Source organism: Rhinolophus hipposideros, assembly GCF_964194185.1.
Source record: "Rhinolophus hipposideros genome assembly, chromosome: 4".
NCBI lineage: Eukaryota > Metazoa > Chordata > Mammalia > Chiroptera > Rhinolophidae > Rhinolophus > Rhinolophus hipposideros.
Genome location: NC_138050.1, coordinates 94,983,073 through 95,006,393, shown reverse-complemented (window position 1 = coordinate 95,006,393; position 23,321 = coordinate 94,983,073). Strand labels below are relative to the sequence as shown.

General features: G+C 37.8%; 1 protein-coding gene across 8 annotated transcripts in view; it reads left to right on the top strand.

The window, feature by feature from the left end:
• Nucleotides 1-23,321, top strand: part of PCDH17 (protocadherin 17) — a 93,618-nt gene that overhangs the window by 545 nt on the left and 69,752 nt on the right. For 3 of the 8 annotated variants that reach the window (XM_081046362.1, XM_081046359.1, XM_081046366.1), the window contains exon 1: nt 17-4,558. In XM_081046362.1, coding sequence (XP_080902488.1) covers nt 1,988-4,558 — 2,571 coding nt within the window. In that variant the 5' untranslated portion in view covers nt 17-1,987. Of the gene's footprint in view, nt 1-16; nt 4,559-23,321 lie in introns of those variants that run through there. The other 5 variants (XM_081046360.1, XM_081046364.1, XM_081046365.1 and 2 more) reach the window with 3 other exon arrangements.

The following is a 23,321-nucleotide window of genomic DNA, read 5'->3' as shown; positions in this document are numbered from 1 at the left end:
GAGTAAAAGTGCTGGTGGATTCAGCCTCACCTTCCTTCTTCCCTCCCTCCCTTTCTCTCGCTTTTTCTTTTCCTCCAAAACATGAATCTAGCTTTTTTTTTTTTTTCCTATAGAGTGAGTCAGAGAAAGCGTTAGGAAGAAGCCGCAACTAATATCTGTGAAGGGAGGACCATGAGGCGAGAGTGAATACGATTCGTTCCGCTGCCTCTGACTCATCTGGCAGATCGGAACACCTGCATTTCTGGATGTGTCATTCCCGCACGTCCAGGCGCCTCGAGAACCCGCAATAGTGTGTAGACAGACCTGTACCTACCATCCCCGCGGGAGCAGCTCCCGCGGGTGGGCGGCCCCGGCTGGACTGTCGGGGCCGCAGCTCCTGACTCCTGCCCTCCGCAAGTCGCCCCGACACTGGGAGAGCGAGACTGCAGAATGCATCATGCCTAACCTTAATGTGTTGCTTTCATCCAGCCCACTCCTCCTCCTAAAAAAAAAAAAAAAAAAAATTGAAGGGGGGGAAAAACCCGCACTTTATTCGCTTCAAATATTCACCACTTTTATTCCTCGCCAAGGTTTTCCTTTCTAAATGAAGAGGATTGGGAGACGGGGCCATTGGAAGGAGATGCTGAATGGAAAGAAAAGAGAGGCACTTGACAGCCCAGCCATGTGAATGCAGAGACTGTTTTTCCCTTCTAGCGAGAGACAGGGAGAGAGTGTGTGTGTGTCTGAGAACTGGGAGGTGGCTCCCCCTTCTTTTTTATTCTGCCTCCCCTCCCCCTTCCAATCTGCACATCCAACCATGAGTTGCCTGTTGATTTCCTTTCGCCAGGGAAGCAGAGCAAACTGGAATTAAACTGCAGCGAGAGAAGTCCTTGCTCGCCAGGAGAGAATGGGATGGTAGCGGCGGCTGCTGGCCTCGCGTAGAAAAATCAGTGTGTGTTCTCCGAAGAGACGCGGAGATAGATCGATATATTTCCCCCTTCCCAATAGACTCAGACCGCAAACGCGGATCATGCTGTGGCTTTCTTGACTTCAGGGGGAGAGCCTTTTCCGAGGAAGAGAGGGAGGAGCTTGATGGAGGGAGGAAACTACAAATCGGGACACTAGTTCTTTGCGCTGCATTTCCTCCCCTCCCTTTGGCTGCTCGGAAAGGAGAGAGAGGTGGAGAGGGAGAGAGGGAGAGAGAGAGAGAGAGAGAGAGAGAGAGAGAGAGAGAGAGAGAGAGAGAGCGAGAGAGAGAGAAATACGCGTGGCTGGGGAGGATGCAGTCTGCCGCCGCCGTTCCTTCTGCCAGCAATGCAAGATTAGATCTCTAAATGCAGCAAAACACTGCCTGAAAACAGACTAGCCCGCGAAGCCAGCAGACATTTCACAGGGCTCCGGGGAAGCTTCAAAATACATCTGACTCTCTCCTCGTTTCTCCTCATCCCCACCAATTTCAGCACAGGAGACGAGAAACAAGTAAGGATTCCACTTTCCGATCTGCCTTGAGACACACCTCCGGCTCCCTCCCCCCACCCAATGTGAAGAGTATTCCGGAGGCGACCGGCAGGAGTGGATTTGCAGCGCCCAGGTGGGAGCGAGGAAAACCTACGGATTCTCAGCTCATTATCATCCCGGCCAGACTCGATTTACTTCTTATCGCCGGCATCGTCATCGTCCAAGTTTGAGTCGCCTGAAGTCCGGGTGGCAGAGACAAAGCCCCGGGCTCGCCCCCAGCCGCAGGGAGCCGCCTGCCCCGTGCCCCTGCAGCCCTGCTGCGCCTCTGCTGCTCGCCCAGTGCGGATGCTGTAGATCAACAGGTTCGAGAACTTGAGCGGAATAAGGAGAGACTGCCGGGTGCCGCAGCCCGGGAGCGGAGGGAAGGGAGGACCCGCAGACTTGTGGCCGGCGTCGCGCGCTCACGCTGCGCCGGGGCTCCAGGCTGGCGCGCGCCCATCCGCTGGCCCCTCCAGTCCGGCTGGTCCTGCCCCCACCCCGCCGGTCTGGGATGTACCTTTCCATCTGTTGCTGTTTCCTGCTATGGGCTCCTGCCCTGACACTCAAAAACCTCAACTACTCGGTGCCGGAGGAGCAAGGGGCCGGCACGGTGATCGGCAACATCGGAAAGGACGCTCGCCTGCAGCCCGGGCTTCCGCCCGCAGAGCGAGGCGGCGGTGGCGGCGGGCGCAGCAAGTCGGGGAGCTACCGAGTGCTGGAGAACTCCGCGCCGCACCTGCTGGACGTGGACGTAGACAGCGGACTGCTGTACACCAAGCAGCGCATCGACCGCGAGTCCCTGTGCCGCCACAATGCCAAGTGCCAGCTGTCCCTCGAGGTGTTCGCCAACGACAAGGAGATCTGCATGATCAAGGTGGAGATCCAGGACATCAACGACAATGCACCCTCCTTCCCCTCGGACCAGATCGAGATGGACATCTCCGAGAACGCGGCCCCGGGCACCCGCTTCCCGCTCACCAGTGCACACGACCCCGACGCCGGCGACAATGGGCTCCGCACCTATCTGCTCACGCGCGACGACCACGGCCTCTTCGCGCTGGACGTCAAGTCCCGCGGCGACGGCACCAAGTTCCCGGAGCTGGTCATCCAGAAGGCGCTGGACCGGGAGCAGCAGAACCACCACACGCTGGTGCTGACCGCCCTGGATGGCGGCGAGCCGCCGCGCTCCGCCACCGTGCAGATCAACGTGAAAGTGATTGACTCCAACGACAACAGCCCGGTCTTCGAGGCGCCCTCCTACCTGGTGGAGCTGCCCGAAAACGCCCCTCTGGGCACCGTGGTCATTGATCTGAACGCCACCGACGCCGACGAGGGTCCAAACGGCGAAGTGCTTTACTCCTTCAGCAGCTACGTGCCCGACCGCGTGCGGGAGCTCTTCTCCATCGACCCCAAGACCGGCCTGATCCGCGTCAAGGGCAACCTGGACTACGAGGAGAACGGGATGCTGGAGATAGACGTGCAGGCCCGAGACCTGGGCCCCAACCCCATCCCGGCCCACTGCAAGGTCACCGTCAAGCTCGTCGACCGCAATGACAACGCGCCGTCCATCGGGTTCGTCTCCGTGCGCCAGGGGGCGCTGAGCGAGGCCGCCCCGCCAGGCACCGTCATCGCCCTGGTGCGGGTCACCGACCGCGACTCGGGCAAGAACGGGCAGCTGCAGTGCCGAGTCCTGGGAGGAGGGGGCACGGCCGGGGGCGGCGGCCTCGGGGGGTCCGGAGGCGCTGTGCCCTTCAAGCTGGAGGAGAACTACGACAACTTCTACACCGTGGTGACGGATCGCCCGCTGGACCGGGAAACCCAGGACGAGTACAACGTGACAATCGTGGCGCGGGACGGGGGCTCGCCTCCGCTCAACTCCACCAAGTCGTTCGCCGTCAAGATTCTGGACGAGAACGACAACCCGCCTCGCTTCACCAAGGGACTCTACGTGCTGCAGGTGCACGAGAACAACATCCCCGGAGAGTACCTGGGCTCGGTGCTCGCCCAGGATCCCGACCTGGGCCAAAACGGCACAGTGTCCTACTCCATCCTGCCCTCGCACATCGGCGACGTGTCCATCTACACCTATGTGTCTGTGAACCCCACCAACGGGGCCATCTACGCGCTGCGCTCCTTTAACTACGAGCAGACCAAGGCTTTTGAGTTCAAGGTGCTTGCTAAGGACTCGGGGGCGCCCGCGCACTTGGAGAGCAACGCCACTGTGAGGGTGACGGTGCTGGACGTGAATGACAACGCGCCGGTGATCGTGCTGCCCACGTTGCAGAACGACACCGCTGAGCTGCAGGTGCCCCGCAACGCCGGCCTGGGCTACCTGGTGAGCACGGTGCGCGCCCTGGACAGCGACTTCGGCGAGAGCGGACGCCTGACCTACGAGATCGTAGACGGTAACGACGACCACCTGTTTGAAATCGATCCGTCCAGCGGCGAGATCCGCACGCTGCACCCCTTCTGGGAGGACGTGACGCCCGTGGTGGAGCTGGTGGTGAAGGTGACCGACCACGGCAAGCCCACCCTGTCCGCCGTGGCCAAGCTCATCATCCGCTCGGTGAGCGGCTCCCTGCCGGAGGGGGTTCCCCGGGTGAACGGGGAGCAGCACCCCTGGGACGTGTCGCTGCCGCTCATCGTGACTCTCAGCACTATCTCCATCATCCTCCTAGCGGCCATGATCACCATCGCCGTCAAGTGCAAGCGCGAAAACAAGGAGATCCGCACTTACAACTGCCGCATCGCCGAGTACAGCCACCCGCAGCTGGGCGGGGGCAAGGGCAAAAAGAAGAAGATCAACAAAAATGATATCATGCTGGTGCAGAGCGAGGTGGAGGAGAGGAACGCCATGAACGTCATGAATGTGGTTAGCAGCCCCTCCCTGGCCACCTCCCCCATGTACTTCGACTACCAGACCCGCCTGCCCCTCAGCTCGCCCCGGTCGGAGGTCATGTATCTGAAACCGGCCTCCAACAACCTGACTGTGCCTCAGGGCCACGCGGGCTGCCACACCAGCTTCACCGGACAAGGGACTAATGCGAGCGAGACCCCTGCCACTCGGATGTCCATAATTCAGGTAGGAGACTTTTAGCATAACTGGGACTTTATTGCTGTTTTTGGAGCTGTCCTGAAACCTTTGGTACAGGACATGCCACACTGCCAGCAGCAGTGAGAGGGGAAACTTTTGTCGAATTACAATGGTTACACTCTTGTCAAGGTGTGTACAACTATTCTGTACATAACCCCTCCCACGTCAATAGCCTAAAATCTACAAGTTGTAAAGGTCTTACTTTTAGTGTGTTTTTAAAGTTTATTTTTATAGGTTAGAAACATTAGCGGTGTTCAGTAGGAATAGTTTATGTCCCTTTATTTTTATTAGTTGGTCTACATTTCTTTCCATAACAAAGGATCCCCAGAGTAGAAAAAAAAAATTGCTTTACTTAATTCACTTAAAAAGTTTTTAATTCTATTAAAAACCTGATGCCAAGTGAAAGAAATGTATACCCAAAGATTAAGAAGTTAGCTACTTACAATATAGAAACCAGTCAGAATTCCAGAGCCTGAATCATTTTGAGCTAAGTTTTCTCTTCTCAAAATGTCAGTTTCGGATTTAAAAAGTGTTTTAAAGGACATTAATCTCACTTTTTCTTTAGCTGAAACTGCAGCATAATGAAATCAGTGTAGCTTAAGCTTTGGAAATGTGACCTAAGCCCTGAATATCTTTCAAAAGTTTGAATAAATGTAGACTCTGGATAATAACTATCTATAAAGAACTTAAATTTATTCTGTCCTGCAGTTTTCCTGATCTGTTTCTTGGAGTGACTGAGGAATAAACAAAGCTCACCAGAGTCACAGATTCATTTTGGGCTGTTGAAAACAGGAGGCAAAGTTTCACTAAAGGCAATTGTGCCAGAACGAATAACAGATACATCTAGTTTGCATACAGTGTATTCTCGATATATCTAAGTGATATTTAATACATATCGGGTAGTATCATCCAAAGTTATTGATAAATAAAAAAACTGACTCAGCCTTGGGCATAGATTCTAATGACAGCAGGTGACTGTCCTGTGTGTAGTCACTGCCAAGTTTCTTTTATCTACTATTGAGTTGTGTCACAGGAAAATTTAATTCTTGCTTATTATGAATGCATGTTGGTACAAATTACTCTGGATGAGCAGTATTTGAAATTCAAGATTGAGTTTAACTAAAAGTGACACTTTGGGAAGAAGATTAGTTTGGGGCAAACGAAAATAATTCGTTTGTTATTTTATGCTTTGAAAAGCACATACCTGTTAATGACACTTGACTCAGTAATGTTTTAATTATTAAAATTTCATAATCTTATCCTTTCTAAGTGTAACACATACTAAAACTTAGCAGGACATACTTTCTTATAATACTATAATGTCCTTGTGAAACACTCTTGTGCTTGAGGCTACTGAATACTACACTATCCGTTGCAGTATTAAATCCCACTTCTTATGGTGTTTACTCTTTACCAGTCATCATGCTTTTTTTTGAGGTCTATATAAAACTGAACAAGGAATTTCTCCCTTAAAAAATAATTGTGGTTTCTGTGAAAGTCTTTCTTGTGAGTGTGTAAAACTGGTATTTATACTAATCAATCTCTTTAGGAGATACATTAAAATTTACATTTATAGATCTTTTGCAGTCATTTACAAATACACAGATGTTATATACTTGTATTTTTACCATTGGCAATTACAAAGATATCACAGAGGATTAATGCTTAACCTTCCACGTGAAATGCTGTCAGTTGAATTCTTATTTAGGCTCCAAGTAGCAAGGAAGTTGGTGCAGTAGAATTCTCAGCAAGCCTGATTCCTGGGTCAGATTAGTGAGGAACCACCTTGGATGGACATCTGTAGAAGGTTTTGCGGGACAGGGCTGCCCATACTATATATTCAAGAACCATGCTGTTCTTGAAGCTGCTCATTGCTTGATGGATGAATGTTGCTGGTGTTGTTGCTGCTGCTGCTGATTCCTCTCATTAGCGGTAACCGGTGAGCTAAAGGAAATCTCACACACACACACACACACAGAATTTAAACAGAAAACAGAAGGCAAACTTCCTTGCCATTCCTTTTCTTCTAGAATCTTAATCCATACCATAAAGACACACAAAAAATCCTTTTAAGTTCTTTAAATTTTTTCCTAAGTGGCTCAGTTTCCCATATTGCTCCAGTCTCAGAAATATGTTCAATGTAAACTGTTAAAACAGGCTCTTTTTTTTTCCTTCCTGAGTTTTTTTTTTTTTTTCTTTTCTTCTTTCTTCTGTAAGGAAGTTTTGTAAATTCCTAGTATGTTAATTTCCTGAAAAGTTTCATTTAAATGTTTCAGATATGTCTCAATACCTATTTGGGAGAACAGAGTAAATTGACTACAGTGATCTTTCTTTTTTTCTTTTTTTAAACTAGTGTGCTACAAACACTTTGTGCTGAAGTGACATGCCTAAATTAAGGTGTTCCGGTATCCCATTATCTTGTTTCAAGTACACTTACTAGTGGGTGTACTTAACACAGCTAAGGAAACTATCCAGCTCACATGTACTTCTGAAGGAAGAGGTTTAATCCATCACCATGCACTTGAACTAACAGCTATTAGAGCTGGTTTATCTTTATTTTCCAGCATCTTGTGTGTCGTTTAGAAGGTGTGCAGTGTGTTTCTATTGATAGAATGAAAAGACTTTCACAATTGTTTGAGATACACTGGTAAAGAGTGGTGATATGAAACTTAGAAAATTCAGAATAAGACTCATGGTATAGCTCAAATTTTAAGATTTGTTTAAATATCAAAAGATTTTGTGTGCGTCGCAGGGCCTTATATTTTAAGCTTAAAATCTGTAGGTTCTTGGAAATGAGGGTATTTTTATTGAACAGGGATGCGGAACAATCATGTAAGCTGGTGTAGAAAGACTGGTTTGTGAGAAGAGATTTTAATTTTAGATTTTCAACAGATGTTATTTCAAGTTCCTCAGCTGGGATAAAGTCAGTCTATGAAGTGTTTAAACAATAGTCTAGGGATTAAAATATCTTCAGTAGTTTGACTCATCATACGATATAGTTATAATGAAATATTTTATTCATTTTAAAGCTATAAAACTGATTTTGAAAAACAGCACAGATTTTGTGGTAGGTAAGGCAAGTTAATTGTCATGCAAATTTATAAAAGCACTTTTCAGAGGAGCAATTTCCATGTGGATTATTTCATATGTTAATTTCAGAATCTAAAATCAAGTAGAGATCATTACTAATTGTCCCGTGTAACTGATCATCTGACTGCTCATCCTGGCTTATTAAGAATTATTTCCAGTCTCAGGGTAACTTCTCAACAGGTGTTTTCAATGAAAGCTTCACTGAGAAGAGGGGAGGAGGCTGGGACTTCTCCCAAGTGGGAGAATTTCTAGATTGTTTGAACATCTGTGTTTTCAGATTTTTTGGTAGCACTACTACAAGTCATTTTAATATTCTTTCATAGAAGAAAATACATGGAGCCAGCAGAATAAGTTCTAAAATGAATTTTTAGAAGGGATACAGTGTTTTACAGTTCAATTTTAAATGACTCATAGTAGCATTGACTTTAGATTCTTTATTCTAGATGAGAAAATCCTTTTGAGCTATGAGCCTGGCCTTTTCAGTCAAAGGGAATTAAATACATGGTAAATATATAAAAATGAAATTGAGACATAAAGGACTACATAAAGTCTTATAGTGTAGACAACAAAACTCAGTATTTTGGAATGAAAAGATGAAAGAGAAAGTATATCTTCACTAGAAACATTAATCTTTGTCTGCTTTTATTCCTACTTCTCTAATACAAGAGATTCTTGACAATAGAAACTCAGATGAGATCTCAAGATCATGACCTTCAAAACTCCGTGCTCCAGATGTTAGTGACTTCAGTAACATGCACAGAGTGTACGAACAATTTTTTTTCTTCACTTGTAATTTTAAAGATATTTTACTACAATGTTATTCTAAGACAGCACAGTTTGATTCGTTACATGCAATAATTTCCATAAACTTTATATGCATCTTCTTTATATGGACTATGTTTATCTGAGCAGGCAAGGAATGTTCCTTGCGTGCTGCATGCCTCCAGGAGTATCGTGTACACTTGATTGTTTTATAAAGATTTTTAAATGATAGCAGGATTAATTCCTACTTCAAATTAACATGAGTCCATAATCATAACACTTGTTTTATCATATATTAAAAGTAGTATAAATAAAGTACAATAATTAAAAAAATACTCAGCCATCAGTGTTTGACTATCTTTCTGCAAGGGTTTAAAATCCAAATTATTACCATCATTCCTAATATATTGTTACTTTTATTCTTAGTTTTGTGTGTGCCCATAAAAATCTGAGCTCCAATATAAATCTGTGTGCATTTCTCCATGTTACAATACATGAAAACATAAAAAATATGATTTTTAATTATATGAACTAGAAACCTGAGAATCTTATTTTTAATATTGGTTGATATACCTCCTCATAAGGTAATATCTTCTTCATCCATTAGTTTTTAGCTTTCAATAAAATTTCTGAAGTACTAGCTAGGTAACACCTCCCATCCTTACACTGAGATAATCAATGCATCAGTCTTTTGTAAACATAAGAGGAAAATAATTTTTAATTTTACTTGAGTTCTATGAGTAAGTTCTATAATTTTACTTGAGTTCTATGAGTGAATTCTATAATTTCATATGTGTTCTATAAGTGAGTTTTATAATTTCAATAAATTTATCATGCATGAGTCTACATGGATGATTTTAGAATTTTGTTCTTGGCATGTTATTTAAGGCTGAGTGTAAGCATGAAAAATATCAGGTCATAGAAAAGTATGCCCTACAATTCCTATCTCAACTGCTTGAACAGTTTTTAGTCAAGAAAAGAATTTACATATTTTAAACAACCCAAAATCATATTTTCCAGAAACTTTTCTCTATAAAGTAGATGTTCTAATATACATTATTCATCTTTTTTACAGTGCATAGATGCAGGTTTATATAGGAGGTTAAAATAAATTAATTATTATTAAAATAATCCCAAATATCATCCCTCTTAAAGGACCAAGAAATATACATATCTAAAAAGAAAAATCCTTAAAAATCGCCAGATACATATTTAATACTGTTTAAAAATATAGTATTTGTACTTTATCATGTTTCACTACCATTGTCAGGTTTCAAATTTTTCACTGTTAGTTCTGTTTATGTAATATGCAATATAAATATATATGTGTGTGTATATATATATATGTATATATATACATATATATGAAACAGGTATAAATTAATAAAATACTTTATGTTTTTTCAGACTAATAAATATTTATTTGCATTTACTGCAGTGCAAGTTGGCTTTGTCTATAATTATAAACATGTGAACAGTAACACTACTTGGAAAAATTAAAGTATTTGTATACATGTATATACAGCTTTATATTTTCAGTGTAATGCATGTAAATACATATGCACAGATATTAGCCCATTTTTATACATTATTAGTTCAAATGCAGTTCTCTTTTGAAGGATGAACTCAAACCTTTATTTTTCCTTGAAAATATGTTAAAACTTATTGATTTTAGTGTTTCCAAGTTTCAAATGTTTTGAAGTTCCTTAGAGTAGAGCCTGTGATTCTAGAGCAGAGAAGTTAAAAAACAACTGGCCTTCAGTGGAGTTTATGCAGATTAAAAGAGAAAGAAAGTCTCATCCAAGTTTCTGATTCTTTAGAGGATGGTAGACTGGCTGGAGGCATTGTGAGACTATATACTGTGAGTCAGATGATGAAACAGCAGGAGGAAGATGAAGCCACTAGAACTGGGCTTGTGCCAGTTAGGAAGTAAAACTTAAGTCCCTTATGCTGAAAAGTCTTGCAATACACTCAATAGTGGGTAAATTCTTACAAATGCACCCGCTAATTATAGTATTAGTCATTGCTCCAGAATGTATTCCCCTCAGTGATAATTTCTGTTTAATAAATCCCACAGGGCATTATCTTAAAGTCATATTTTAGTAAATGCATTAGGGAAGGGTTTCTTTTTTTTTATTATTGAATTCCTTCAACCAGTGACTGTATATTTATTGGAGAATAGCATGAAGTTCATTTTGGCTATTAATTTGAAGATAGTGTGACTTCTGCCACCTACCTACAAAACATTTTTAAAGTTCATCAGACCTACACTAATCTATTGTCAACCTATTTTAGCAAAGGAGCCATTGACAAGAATTTCCTGCCATGGCTCACACTATTATTTTGTAGTCAGTCATAGCTTTCACCGCTGGCTTTGACAGTGATGTATTGCTATCCTTTGGTCTCCTGAAATAAATTATCTATAATAAAGAAGTCCTTAATGACATCAAAATTCCATGCTGTGACTAAGCAGAAGCTTACTGTGCTTCTTTGCCACTGCAGATGTATAAGTTCAATAGTTTTAAGGTAAAGGAAAAGAAAAAAAAAATAAAAGAGAGAGAGAGAGAGAGCAAAATACAGATGCAAATTGTGGCTGCCTGGGTGGCACCTTTCACTTGTATGCACCAGGTTCTTCCAGTGAGCCAGTGAGCGACTGTAAAATTGGTTTCAGTCAGTGTTTGATATCCATGTAGCACACTTCTATTTGTTCTGGTCCTAGTGACATTCTGATTACTGGTATTTGTAGGTCTTGCCCTGGATCTATTCCAGACAGTTTTATTGCACTAAAATAGCTCTTACAGTTCATTGAGCATCTAGCCTAACTGTGTTGAATATGATTGGCACGTTTGCATATATTTATTCAAAAAATAAGGCAATGAAACAGCATAATTATGGGAAAACGAATCATAACAATAAAAGACCATTTAAGTTAAAAAGCTTCGTGATCAGAGGATAAATACAGGTTGGATAAATGAGACTTTAGATGTAACTAATCTACATAAACAGACTTTTGGTTGATTAGAGGAATGGAATATATTAAAATAATTTAATAGTATTAGAAATGAATTTTATTCAGTAATTTGAAATATTTAAAGACCTGTGTCATTTTCTTTGTTTGTATTCAATAACATAGTCATGAACCAAATTTACGTTGGAGAAAAATGGGCAAGGTAAAGATAAATGTAATCTCAAACTTCTATGTGTTTCTGGAATTTACCCTGTCTGACCCTGTCTTTACCCAGTATTTATTATTTTATGAACTTGTAATGTTTTTGAATGATTTTTAATTAGTGGAATACATTAAAAGGACCATTTAAAGGACAATTTCTTGTTTACTCTCTTTATCAGCTAAAAGCAGCCTTTGTGGAATTTGAAAGCAAGAGCATTAAAACTCTATTTCAAGTTTTCTAAGCTATATATTCATTCATACATTCATAATTGTTTTGTAGATACATACTGTTTTTAATAGACACTGGGTACATGTTTGTAAACTATGTTAATACATAATATATATAATGACTTCATATTCAGAAAGTTTCTAATACTATTATAATAGTATATGTATTTTTAAAAAACAAAATTGACTTACAGTGTGACTAAATAACTTATCTCCAACAGCAATGGTGCTTTAGATTTATTTTTGTCGGCTTTTTTAATGATAACTTTTAAAAAATGTAACTTAAGCATAAGTCATCAATTGCTATACTTCTTGGCAGTATTTCTACCTGAATCCTTCATAACCATTGCTAAGTAATGATTGGATTGTACTTGTACCTAGAATTTCAATGTTTCCAATTCAATGAAACTCAAAGATAATACACATATATATCCTAAATTTCAATAGCTTATCTTTATAAAGCAGAAATGCAACAGGTATGTTATTGTAGGCAAAAATGGTCACAGGGGTCCAAACATCTTTCGTAATTTTACTGTACAACTCAACTTTAGACTATCGATGTCTTAGGTAAATTCTTAAATTTTTATTTATTTGCACTATGAACATATGCATCAGTTTTGAAACCTAAAACTACAGTTTTCATCCATAAGATATAATCTGCCTTTTCTATCAAAGACCCCAATATAAATACCTTTGCTGAAGGTACGCATTTTATTTTCCATACAGAATATTTTTTCAGAGTATACTGAGATAACTTTATGACTGAATATTCACTAGATTTTTTTGCTATTTCACCAGAGCAACTGCATATGCAGAACTGATATTTATAAAAACAATTCACCTATGATTACTATGAGGATTATCTAAACACAGTGTAAAGTGGTCAATGCATGTTTTTACTGATGTCCCTATTTCGGTTGATGAAATGACAGTAAGAAATTAGAATGTTTGAGAAATAATGCTCTTAAATTCTTGCAAAATCTACTATGAAAAATGTTATTTAGTATTTTGGAATAAAAGGAATTACCTTCAAAAGGGAATATCATCAAACTCAAACCTGATAATTGCTAATGACACATCTTTATACAAATATTGTCATAAAAACTTTCTGAAAACCTGAAAAATAATTTGCTTTGATTTTATAGTTTTGTCAGCAAAAAACTAGAATATTGTTTAAATATTGGTGAATTCTAACCAAATATCTTCCTGGGACAGTATCTTCTTACTTTCTATTTTGCTTTTTCAATTGTACATCTATTTTTAAATAGTTTATCCCAAATTAATTTATTGCATGAAGAATGTAAATAAGAGTTGTTATAAATCATACCAAATGAAAGAGAAATCAGGCATCGATCTTTATTATCATCTTTAAGATATAGTTAAAGATTACATACAAACTTGCCTTCATGTAGTTTCAAGGCAAGACCCTTGATTATTTTATTTTTATTATTTTAAGCTTTGCATGACCTCTTGTTACAATTGTGATTTTTTTTTCTTTTTGTTTTAAATCAACACCTAATCTTTATTTTAATCATTGTTTGTTAATTAAATCAGAAAAGCCTAAAGAAAAAATGTCTGGCAAAACACATTGACTCTTACTTGGCATGGTTTGCCCGGAATACCTTTGTAATTTTAGTAAACAATGAAAATATGTTGGTGTTAATGCATCAACCTAAGTGAAAAGTAAGATAGAGGATTATTGAGAGCAGATATATGTATATATGAACAATAGCAAACATTTTAACAACACATAGATTGAAAAAGTATATAACCTTGCATGTTTAGTACTGGCAGATGCAGGGATAGTAGCGATTATTAGCTGAATTTTCAGATCCTGACTTTCTAGGAAAGCTACTACTTATCACTAGATAATCATAAGTCAGGAATTAGGAGAACGATCTTATTAAACAAATCGCACTCACAGGCATTTGTAAGGGTTATTGGCAAAAGCCAGTGTGGCCCTAATACAAGATGTGCCAATACCAATGAATGAAGCAATATGCCTAATTGGAGAAACTGAAAGACAGGAATATATTTAAGGAGGGATATTTTTTCCTGATTTTGAGCAACACACTTTCCACAATTTTTTTTTTTTTATGTAATCAAGACAATTACATAGTAATTTGGGTTAAAATACATGCCCAGTTCTCCATCTCAAAACCCAATTTGTTACCACCTGTGGCTATTTCTATTAAAAAAAAAAAGAAACATAATTACTATGAGTCTCAGCAGTTTTAGAGTAAATTTTTGCAATTACAATACCTCCCTTGGGTCGATGTGTGAAAATGGCAGATTAATTCCTGCCAGGATCTTTCTGTTCCTCGTGCATTTTTAGATTTGGTGTAGCCTGCTTATTAGAGTGGCTCTGTTTGCTGTGGTTAAAGGTTATGTCAGTGTTTCTATAGTAAATCTCTAGAAATAAAGATCCACAAGTCAGCTATTAAATTTTGCTTTAGGCCAGAAGTTGACACATAAAGTCTTAGCAAAGGAGTAGATAATATTTTCCAGCACGCTCCTCTGTTGCCTGGTTAAGTTTGAAGTAAATGATCATGAGGCCATTTGGCAGTGTTGAGAATGCAGGACTTAGATGGGCAGGTAAAAGGGATTGCAGTCTTTTGAACTATAAAATAATATCTAATCAGCAGAAATCAATGGAAATATTTTTACTTCATGCTTGATGCTAAAGATACTTAAGCATAAACATTTTAAAGCGTCATAATAAAGATACTGAGACTGGATGATGAGCAGGTCATGCTACCAGTTTCCATTCATTTCTCCTTTAGGTTGTGGTGTATAACCTCTATTCTTAATAAAGATCTAATTGATCTATATACAAACTAATGAATGTTATTAAGTCTGAACAGTTTTAAACCTTTGGATCAGTGTTGCAACTCTTTATTAGAGAAGTTAATTTGTCACAAAGCTGTGTAGATAGCAGTACACCTGAGGAAAGGCCACATTCATCTTGTTTGTTCCTCACTGCAGTTGAGAGAACCTAGCATGGTTTCTAATATAGAGATGGCAGTGAAAAAATATGAATTCTTCATAATTTCCTGTGATCACCGATCAGATATGAGCCAGAGCTTGGCATTCAAACTCCCAAATGACTAAGGCCAAAGTCTAAGATACTGTTTACAGAAAAATGCTGAAATAATGATATGCTGCTAAATAATTTATTTAAAGGTGACATATTTTGATAATTTTTGTTTATAGTTGTTACCCTTTTAATAGCTACAATGAAAATTCCTATGCAATTCTATTGATCATATTACATGTTCATGGAATAAAACATGTGATCAAGGTTCATAATTAAGAGTATCAACTTTCACAGAATTTGTTTTTTATGTATACATACATATATATGTGTATATTTATAAACACATAAATATATATGCAGCATATCAAGAGAAATAGTGTTAGGGTATACCTTTCATCTTTTGTCCTAATCCTCGGTATGGTTTATAAAGTGTTGAAACTATCCAATACAAATGTTATAATGCTTGTTAAGTCTTCAAGGATCACATAGCTCTAGTTAGTACATTATTAAGAAACTAATGTTTTAAGACACTTATATTTATAGAAGCTTTCCATAAAATGTAAATACTTATTTTTTATATGATTTTTTAAATGAAATGAAATTACAGATAAGCCATAAATAGTAATATTGGGATTACATTTATTTATATTTGTTGACATGCAATTTTATGATTTAATTACTTTGGTACCAACAAGTTGCCATCTGATAATGGGAAAATGAAAATCACTCTGGGCAATTATCATATGTATATAATTATAATCACCCAGCTTAGAAAAGTCTTTTCAAAATTTCAGAATCTACCCTGTGTAGGTGGTATGAAATTGTCACGCACATATTGAAGAAACATAAGCTAAGCATTCACATAAACAATATGTTGCCCTTTTCAGTATTGTTATTTAAAATACATCTGTGACTTTCAGAGTTGTTCAGTTCATAATCATTAATTCAATTAATAAAAATTAAATAATTAAAAAGCCCTTAATTAAAATAATTGACTACTTTTAAGCTATTTTAGGACTTAATTACTATGTTTCTGAATTTTAAATTTTAACTGCAAAATTTATATCAAGCAATAAGGACTTGATAGAATAAAAGCTTCAAGCAGAATGAGTATTCAAACTATATTAAAAATTTAATTATCCCCATTGGCCAGAGAAGCTGGGATACAAAAAACGGCTAATGTAATACAAAGGAGCCTAGAACGCTAGATTTAAGAAGTTTAGGGTTCATTGTCAACATTCAAATATGAGAGAAAGACTTTCTGAAATAGTGTTAAATGTGTTTGAAGATTAGCCCACAAATAATAAGTTCTCAATGGGGACATTTATATCTATAATTATCTAAACATTATAGTTCAGGTCCACCTGTAAATTCATCCTGGAATATTTGGCATTTTGGGAAAGAAGACACATCAGCAATTGGTGATTTTTCTCCAGGTGGGATGCCAGACTAGGTCTGGATTTCGTGTCACTATAAGAGGCTTAGTACTAAGAACAGATATTCTTTCAGGCATCCTGTAATCCATGATCTGTCTGTATTTTCCTAATTTCTCTGAATGTACTTTCTTTTGAACTATTACACGTTCTTTCTTTTAAAGAATACCACTTTGAAATATACTGGAAATGTGACTTCCCAACTATGTTGGTAAAAATGTTAGTGTTTTGCAAATATACCAGTTTTCATGCAGTTATGTTAGTCTTCACATAAACCATGTAATCTAAAGCATGTATTGTTTCATTTAAAATTTTCAAACAGTTGTTTAAATATTTGAAAAGCATCATAAAACATAACGAGTGAAGCAAAAGGAAAGGAATTATTATTTATGTCTTATATCAAACTGTTCTAATTCTTTCTTCTTAACTGTGCCACCTGGTCTTTTTTCTGTGATACCCATGTAGAAAATACTTTTTTACATTGATACCTGAAGAACCTTGTATATTTACATGTAATGTAAGTATTTTTTTAAAATTTAGATATATGAGGTATGACAATTCAGTTCACGAACTTGCCACTGTGCGCTTACATTGACAGCACTGTACAAACAGCTCAATAGGGTTTCATAACCTTGGTATATCAATATTTCACAGCTGTGTTCTTGTCGATGTGTGGTGGTGTCTTGCTGAGTGGCATTCATTATTGTTGTGTGTTTTAGTGTGCCGTCGCTAGAATGTCTGAGCTTGAATTAGAGCAATGAACAAACATTCAATTTCAGGGACATGTGAGTCCAAGTTTATGGGGATAATGCCATGAAGAAAACAGCAGTGTACAAATGGATGAAACATTTTTCTGAGGGGAGAGAATGTGTCACTGATGAAGAGAAGTCAGGGAGGCCAGAAATGAGCAGAACTGACGGAAACATTGCAAAAATTCATCGAATTGTGTATCAAAATCGTCAGCTGACTGTGAGAAGCATAGCAGACCAAGTAAACATCAGTAGAGAAACAGTTAGGAAAATCTTAACTGAAAATCTTGGCATGAGACATATGTGCAAAAATGGTCCCGAAAAAGCTCACCGATGAACAACAAAGCAGAGTTGCAGTTTGCCAAGACCTTTTGGAGAGGTCATGCTTTGACGTTGTTTATCACTGGTGATGAAACATGGATATGTTTCAATATGACCCTGAAACAAAGTGTCAAAGTTCACAATGGAGTCACCAATTCTCCACAATCAAAAAAGTTCTGTCAGTCCAAATCAAGAATCAAAACGATGTTGCTAACCTTTTTTGATATCAGAGGAATTATTCACCATGAATTTGTACCAGCTAGACAAACAGTTAGCCATGTTTCCTATTTGGAAGTGCTGAAAAGGCTGTGTGAAAAAGTTAGATGACCTGAACTTTTTGCCAACAATTCATCACGACAATGCACCAGCTCACACGGCACTGTCTGTGAGGGAGTTTTTAGCCAGTAAACAAATAGCTATTGGAACACCCTCCCTACTCACCTGATCTGGCCCCAAATGACTTCTTTCTTTGCCTGAAGATAAAGGAAATACTGAAGAAAGACATTTTGATGACATTCAGGACATTAAGGGGTAATACGATGACAGCTCTGATGGCCGTTCCAGGAAAAGAGTTCCAAAATTGCGTTGAAGTGTAGACTAGGCACTGGCGTTGGTGCACAGCTTCCCAAGGGGAGTACTTTGAAGGTGACTGTAGTGATATTCAGCAATGAGGTATGTAGCACTTTTTCTAGGATGAGTTTGTGAACTTAATTGTCATTCCATGTATATTTTGATGAGACTATGGTAGTGTTTACCACCAGATTAATATTTATATATACATTTGGACCTGAGATTCATATAGTTGATATTACACAGTGGAACTACATAGGGATGAGCTAGATTTGAGATGGGTTGGATTGAAGAGTATTATGTTTAGCATAATTTAAATACATTTAATAGACAAGAAACTTTTGTTTATTAGTTAAAGTAAAAGATTCTTGGATCTCCTTTAACCTAACCTTGAATATATATTTGAAGAGGTAAAATGTTGATTTTCTTTTATATGAAAGCATTAAAATAAACCTCTCCCTACGATGCCCTCTTTTTGTTCTTCAGGCAAGAGTGTTCTATTGAGATATAGTAAAGATAAAATCCTCCATCTGCCACTCCTGAAAATAAACTGCTTAATTTTTTTTTTACCTCTTGATAAATGTTCTTTATGTGTTTATGCCTATGCAGGTCAGAGAAATTGACTAACGTATTAGTTGATAACATAAGGAAAGGAAATGTATATACTTAGTCAACAAATTCCTTAAAATTATTTTCATTTGAAATTTTCCATTGAGCCTCAGAGAACTTGAGCTTTATTTTACTTATTATTTAAGTAGAGAAACCAGATCTCCAAGGATGCATGTCTTATTTAATGATATTATAGTTTGGGTTTTGTTTGGGGGGAAGTGTGGGATGGTGACGGAAAGGTATTAGGGGTGGGAGAAGGAGATGAGCTCTGATTCAATATCCTCAGGTAATATGATATAAATAATTGGAAAATGGAGATATCATTTCAGTTGGTTAATTGTAATAAACCTATTATCTTATTAGAGAATTAAGGTAGAATCAACTTGTTGGGAAACAGATAAAAGGTGCATGAAAGCATTTAAAATTCAATCATTAGATTTCATTGCACCCATCTGCTCCCAGGAAATATAATTGGAAATTTGATTCATTGACCTTTAGCTGCCATTTTGGACCACATTTTCCAAATCTATGTTTTCAAGTTGGACATTTGAACCTAATTTGGTAAGAGTCATATTCAGTACACTTTTAGCCCAATTACCTTTTGAACGAAATTTGCAAAAATAAAATCAAGCTTAACGGGCCAGTGTATATTTGACCAAGAGACAGTGTAGTTATTTAATATTGAATCTGGTTAAAGTAACTAATGTTCAACTTTGTTAAGGTTTTGATTAACTAGAAGTCTGCTGAACTTTTTACTGTTATTTTATGCATGAACTCCTGCCTCTTATTTATTATTTTCTGGGTTCATATTATACTACATTTATACTTAAATCATCTAATTACACTAAAGTGGCATATCATGACATGAGAAAAAAAAGCAATATTTAACAATTCAGGTGAATTTCAAAAACGTTGGCACCTTATAACCCTTTTGCCAATATTTCCTAAAATATTTCTTCTGTCTATCTTTGCTCAGAAGGGTGATGTATGGTAGAATTATATACCTAACACAAGTACATTATGTAAATTGATCATGATTTCTTGTCAGTAGTTGTGTATTGCTCTGCTCACTGAAGTTCATGTAACTTGGAAAAGAATCATGATTAGACAGGTGTTTCTTTAGCCTATGAGATCAAATTTCTGAAATATTTATGTAGTGACGAGCCAGATGTACACAGCTTAACCTTATAATCCTATTTCACAGCTTTTCCAAATACTTGGAAACTTGTTAAGTATGAAGCTGATTACTTTGGCAGCATATCTCCATTAATAGGATTCAGAGCTCCCTTATTTACAAGCCAGTGCTGTTAATATAATCTCGTATATTAAATCAACGGGGAAATTGAAAAAGTAGAATCCGTCTATGGGCTAATTGACAGGGAAGATTTTTTCTGAAGCTTCTGAATGTGTTTTTTATTGACATGATAATATCAGAACACACACACAGCACAGGTGAATAACGTGAATGTTTTGGATACTAAACTACTACTATTTTGGTGTGAAGTACTTTTTTCTCATATTTCTCATAACTTAATCATCATCTTAATATAAGCTACATATGACCATGCATCTGCCCTTTACAAAACTTCTTTCAGCAGCAAGTCAGTGCAAGGCTTATGGCCATTTGACATGGGAAATTATTTTAAATGCACCCACCTTTTTTTTTTTTTAATGAATAGAGGCTATACAGAATAATGTAATAATGTGTCATGATTTTCATTATGCTTATTTATTGGTTCTGCAATCATAGACGGAGAGCTTATTGTTGTGCTTTCAGCTTGAGATATTTATTGCTGCGCTGCTAGGTGCACCGTTACACATTTGTGATGTTCTGTCTTCTCAAAAAAAAGGGTATCAGGATCCTTAAATCAAATGAGACCTACCGAAGAGTTTTATACTTTGTCTTTTTTGTATTAAGTGTGTAGCTTTTATAAACTACCTGACACTATTTGAATAAACTTATGCTCCTTTAAGAGAGAAAAACCTATTTTTCCAACTATGTATGGCAGTCTGATTCCGTTTTGAAAAGAAGGAAGGAGAAAGTAGGCTGTCAGGGAAGAGAACGATTCTGCTTTTATATATTCTTCTGGGAGAAAATAATGTACTTTGTGTTTTATGTTTATACAAAAATGTGTCTAATGCTATAATAATGAGGCAAGTACTTTAAAAGTATAGATAGAATTAGGTAATCTATAGAGTTCTTCAAGGCCAATTGAAATGTAAATATGATATTTTTAAACCCTTGATTTTTTGTTTCATGACAGATATTCCAAAGATGAAGTTATTCCACTGAGATTGTGCCTCTCTACCCCTGTGTAGTTGAGATTCAGGCACTGCTAGTCTAGTGCCTTTTGGATTGCATTGAACTTGGAATTTGTAGTCAGCCTCCAGGGAAGAATTGGCTACATTTTACTGCTGGGCCAGTACTCTTTTCCTGTTTGATTTTTAGCAAGTCCATAGTTTCCCTAGAAGAAGAGACTTTACTCTTGGGAAAAACAACTACTAAAAAACCCGGATAATGCAAAAACCTGTTTCTACATTAAAGTCATTTCAAGTTTGTTTCCAATATACAGATCTTTGAGTTTCTTTCTTTTTGATTTTTTTTTAAAATAAATGTTTATATTTTTACCCCCTAATTTAAAGAGGAATTCTTATTCATTGCAAAATGTTCTACTAAAATATCATACCTAAACAGTGTCTGGTATGCACTGAGAGCTCATTACATACATGTGGACTGAAAATAGAGAAAGTTTCATTTAAAAGGTTATATTTGCTTATAATTTAGTAGTCAGGGAGTTAGCTATTGGTAACCTTTTGTTGTTCAAATCTGCCATCCTGTCTCTAATAACAAAATCCAAAGAATTCAGACCCAAAGGGGTTTAAGGCTATTTTAAATCTTTCTTTATTTCAATTAGTGGTAACATTAAATTTTTTTTTACTGGAGAAATATTAATATGTTTAATTTTGAGGTGTTGTACCTGTCCCTGCTGGGATGGGTGATACCTGACATACACAACAAAATGGCATTCTTATATATGAAAGAGTTAGGGATTACAAAACATCTTTGGGTGCCAGGGATTTGAAGACAGGATTTGAATCCGTATATCTTCCCATTCCCTTATGTGCATACATACTAACCATAATATATTAAGTTGTTTTTTACTTAAAATTACATAAATATATCACAGACATCTTTCCCTATGAATGATGTAGTTTTATACTATCTTAATGATGGAATTCTGGGTGAATTGATAGCTATATTATGATTCACTTAGTTACTTTCTGATTGACAACTTCTATACTGAGTGAGAATCTATTCCCAAGGTTCTTGGTTTTAAAAAATTAGTTTTTCAGTCCAGATCTTTTTATTTCTGTTTTTTTTTTTAAATCATGTGTAATATTTGCCACTCATAGGGGTGTAATAAAAATTAAGATTAAATATGTTTATGCATATAAAGAATATGATGAATACTAAATATTGAAAAAATATTAATGTATATCATTATTGTTCACAGAAAATTACATAAAACATTCTGGAGCAGTTAAACTTTAGGGTACAGATATGCAGATATGCTCTCATATTCTCTATAATAACAATATTTTAGTTGACCTAAATGTTAACAATTGTATAAGAGTACCATTCTATCCCAGAGTATGTATGATCATAAAAAGTAAATTTTACTGGAATGCTAATTGATTTTATTGTAAATTTTCATTTTGACCTCTCTAAACCAGGACTAGTCACTTTTGTTTTAATGTTAAATAGACATTTAAAAATGTGACCAATTTTTGATAGGCTGTCTTGCAAAAATTGGCTTCCAGATATCTTAAACTTCTTAAACTACCAATGTAAATGCTGAAGTGGAAAGATATTATTAAGTCTCCCTTAAGAACGATGCTTTTTAGGCAAGGAGACCGTGTAGAAGAAAAGCTGAAACCAGGTAGAAACTGAAGAGAAATTCCCACAAAAGAACAATTGTAGGACAATGAATACTAGAATGTTAGAGACGTATGATTGTGTTTGGTTGCATTTACACTTCTTTTCATGTGAGAAAATTGCAGCACAGAAATGTTACCCAAGTATATACAGCTAGCTAGGAATAGTGAACTAATTGTATCTGACTCAGAATGTAGGGTGTTTGCTTCTACACCAGTTGGGATATCTTGTTTGACATACGTTTCTATTGCGGCATCTGTGTAGTATGAGAATATCTTACAGCATGAATAACTGCTTCTTTGAAGTACTGCAATGTAGTTCCTGCTCGGAAGTTCTATTTGGAAGATAATTCTTTAAGGCCTCCACATATTAAGCATCAAAAACACTGCTGGGACCTATGTACAACACATTGCCTCGTGGTTTTCTGTTGGGAAACCAGCAGTAGTTTTCATAGTTTCTATAGCTTTGTTCTGTACAGTGAGAATATTTCCAAATTTTGGAGACTCCAGAAGCAGGCAAAGATTATCAGATTTGATCGTAGAACTGGATTTGATACTTTTATTCTGATCAGCATTGTCCAGTAGACCACACTGCTTTTGTTTTTGGTTAACCTAATTCAGAGCCAAACAGTTCTAGGAACAAAGCCATTCAAGGGGGTGTCACGTAATATTAGAACTCTTCAGGGAGCATTGATTAACGAGCATTATTAGAATGAAAATAATAAATCTGTAAAATACATCGTACAATAATAAATAGAATAGAATAGAATAGAATAGAATAGAATAGAATAGAATAGAATAGAATAGAATAGAATAGAAAGCAAAGCACAATACACACAAAAGCAAG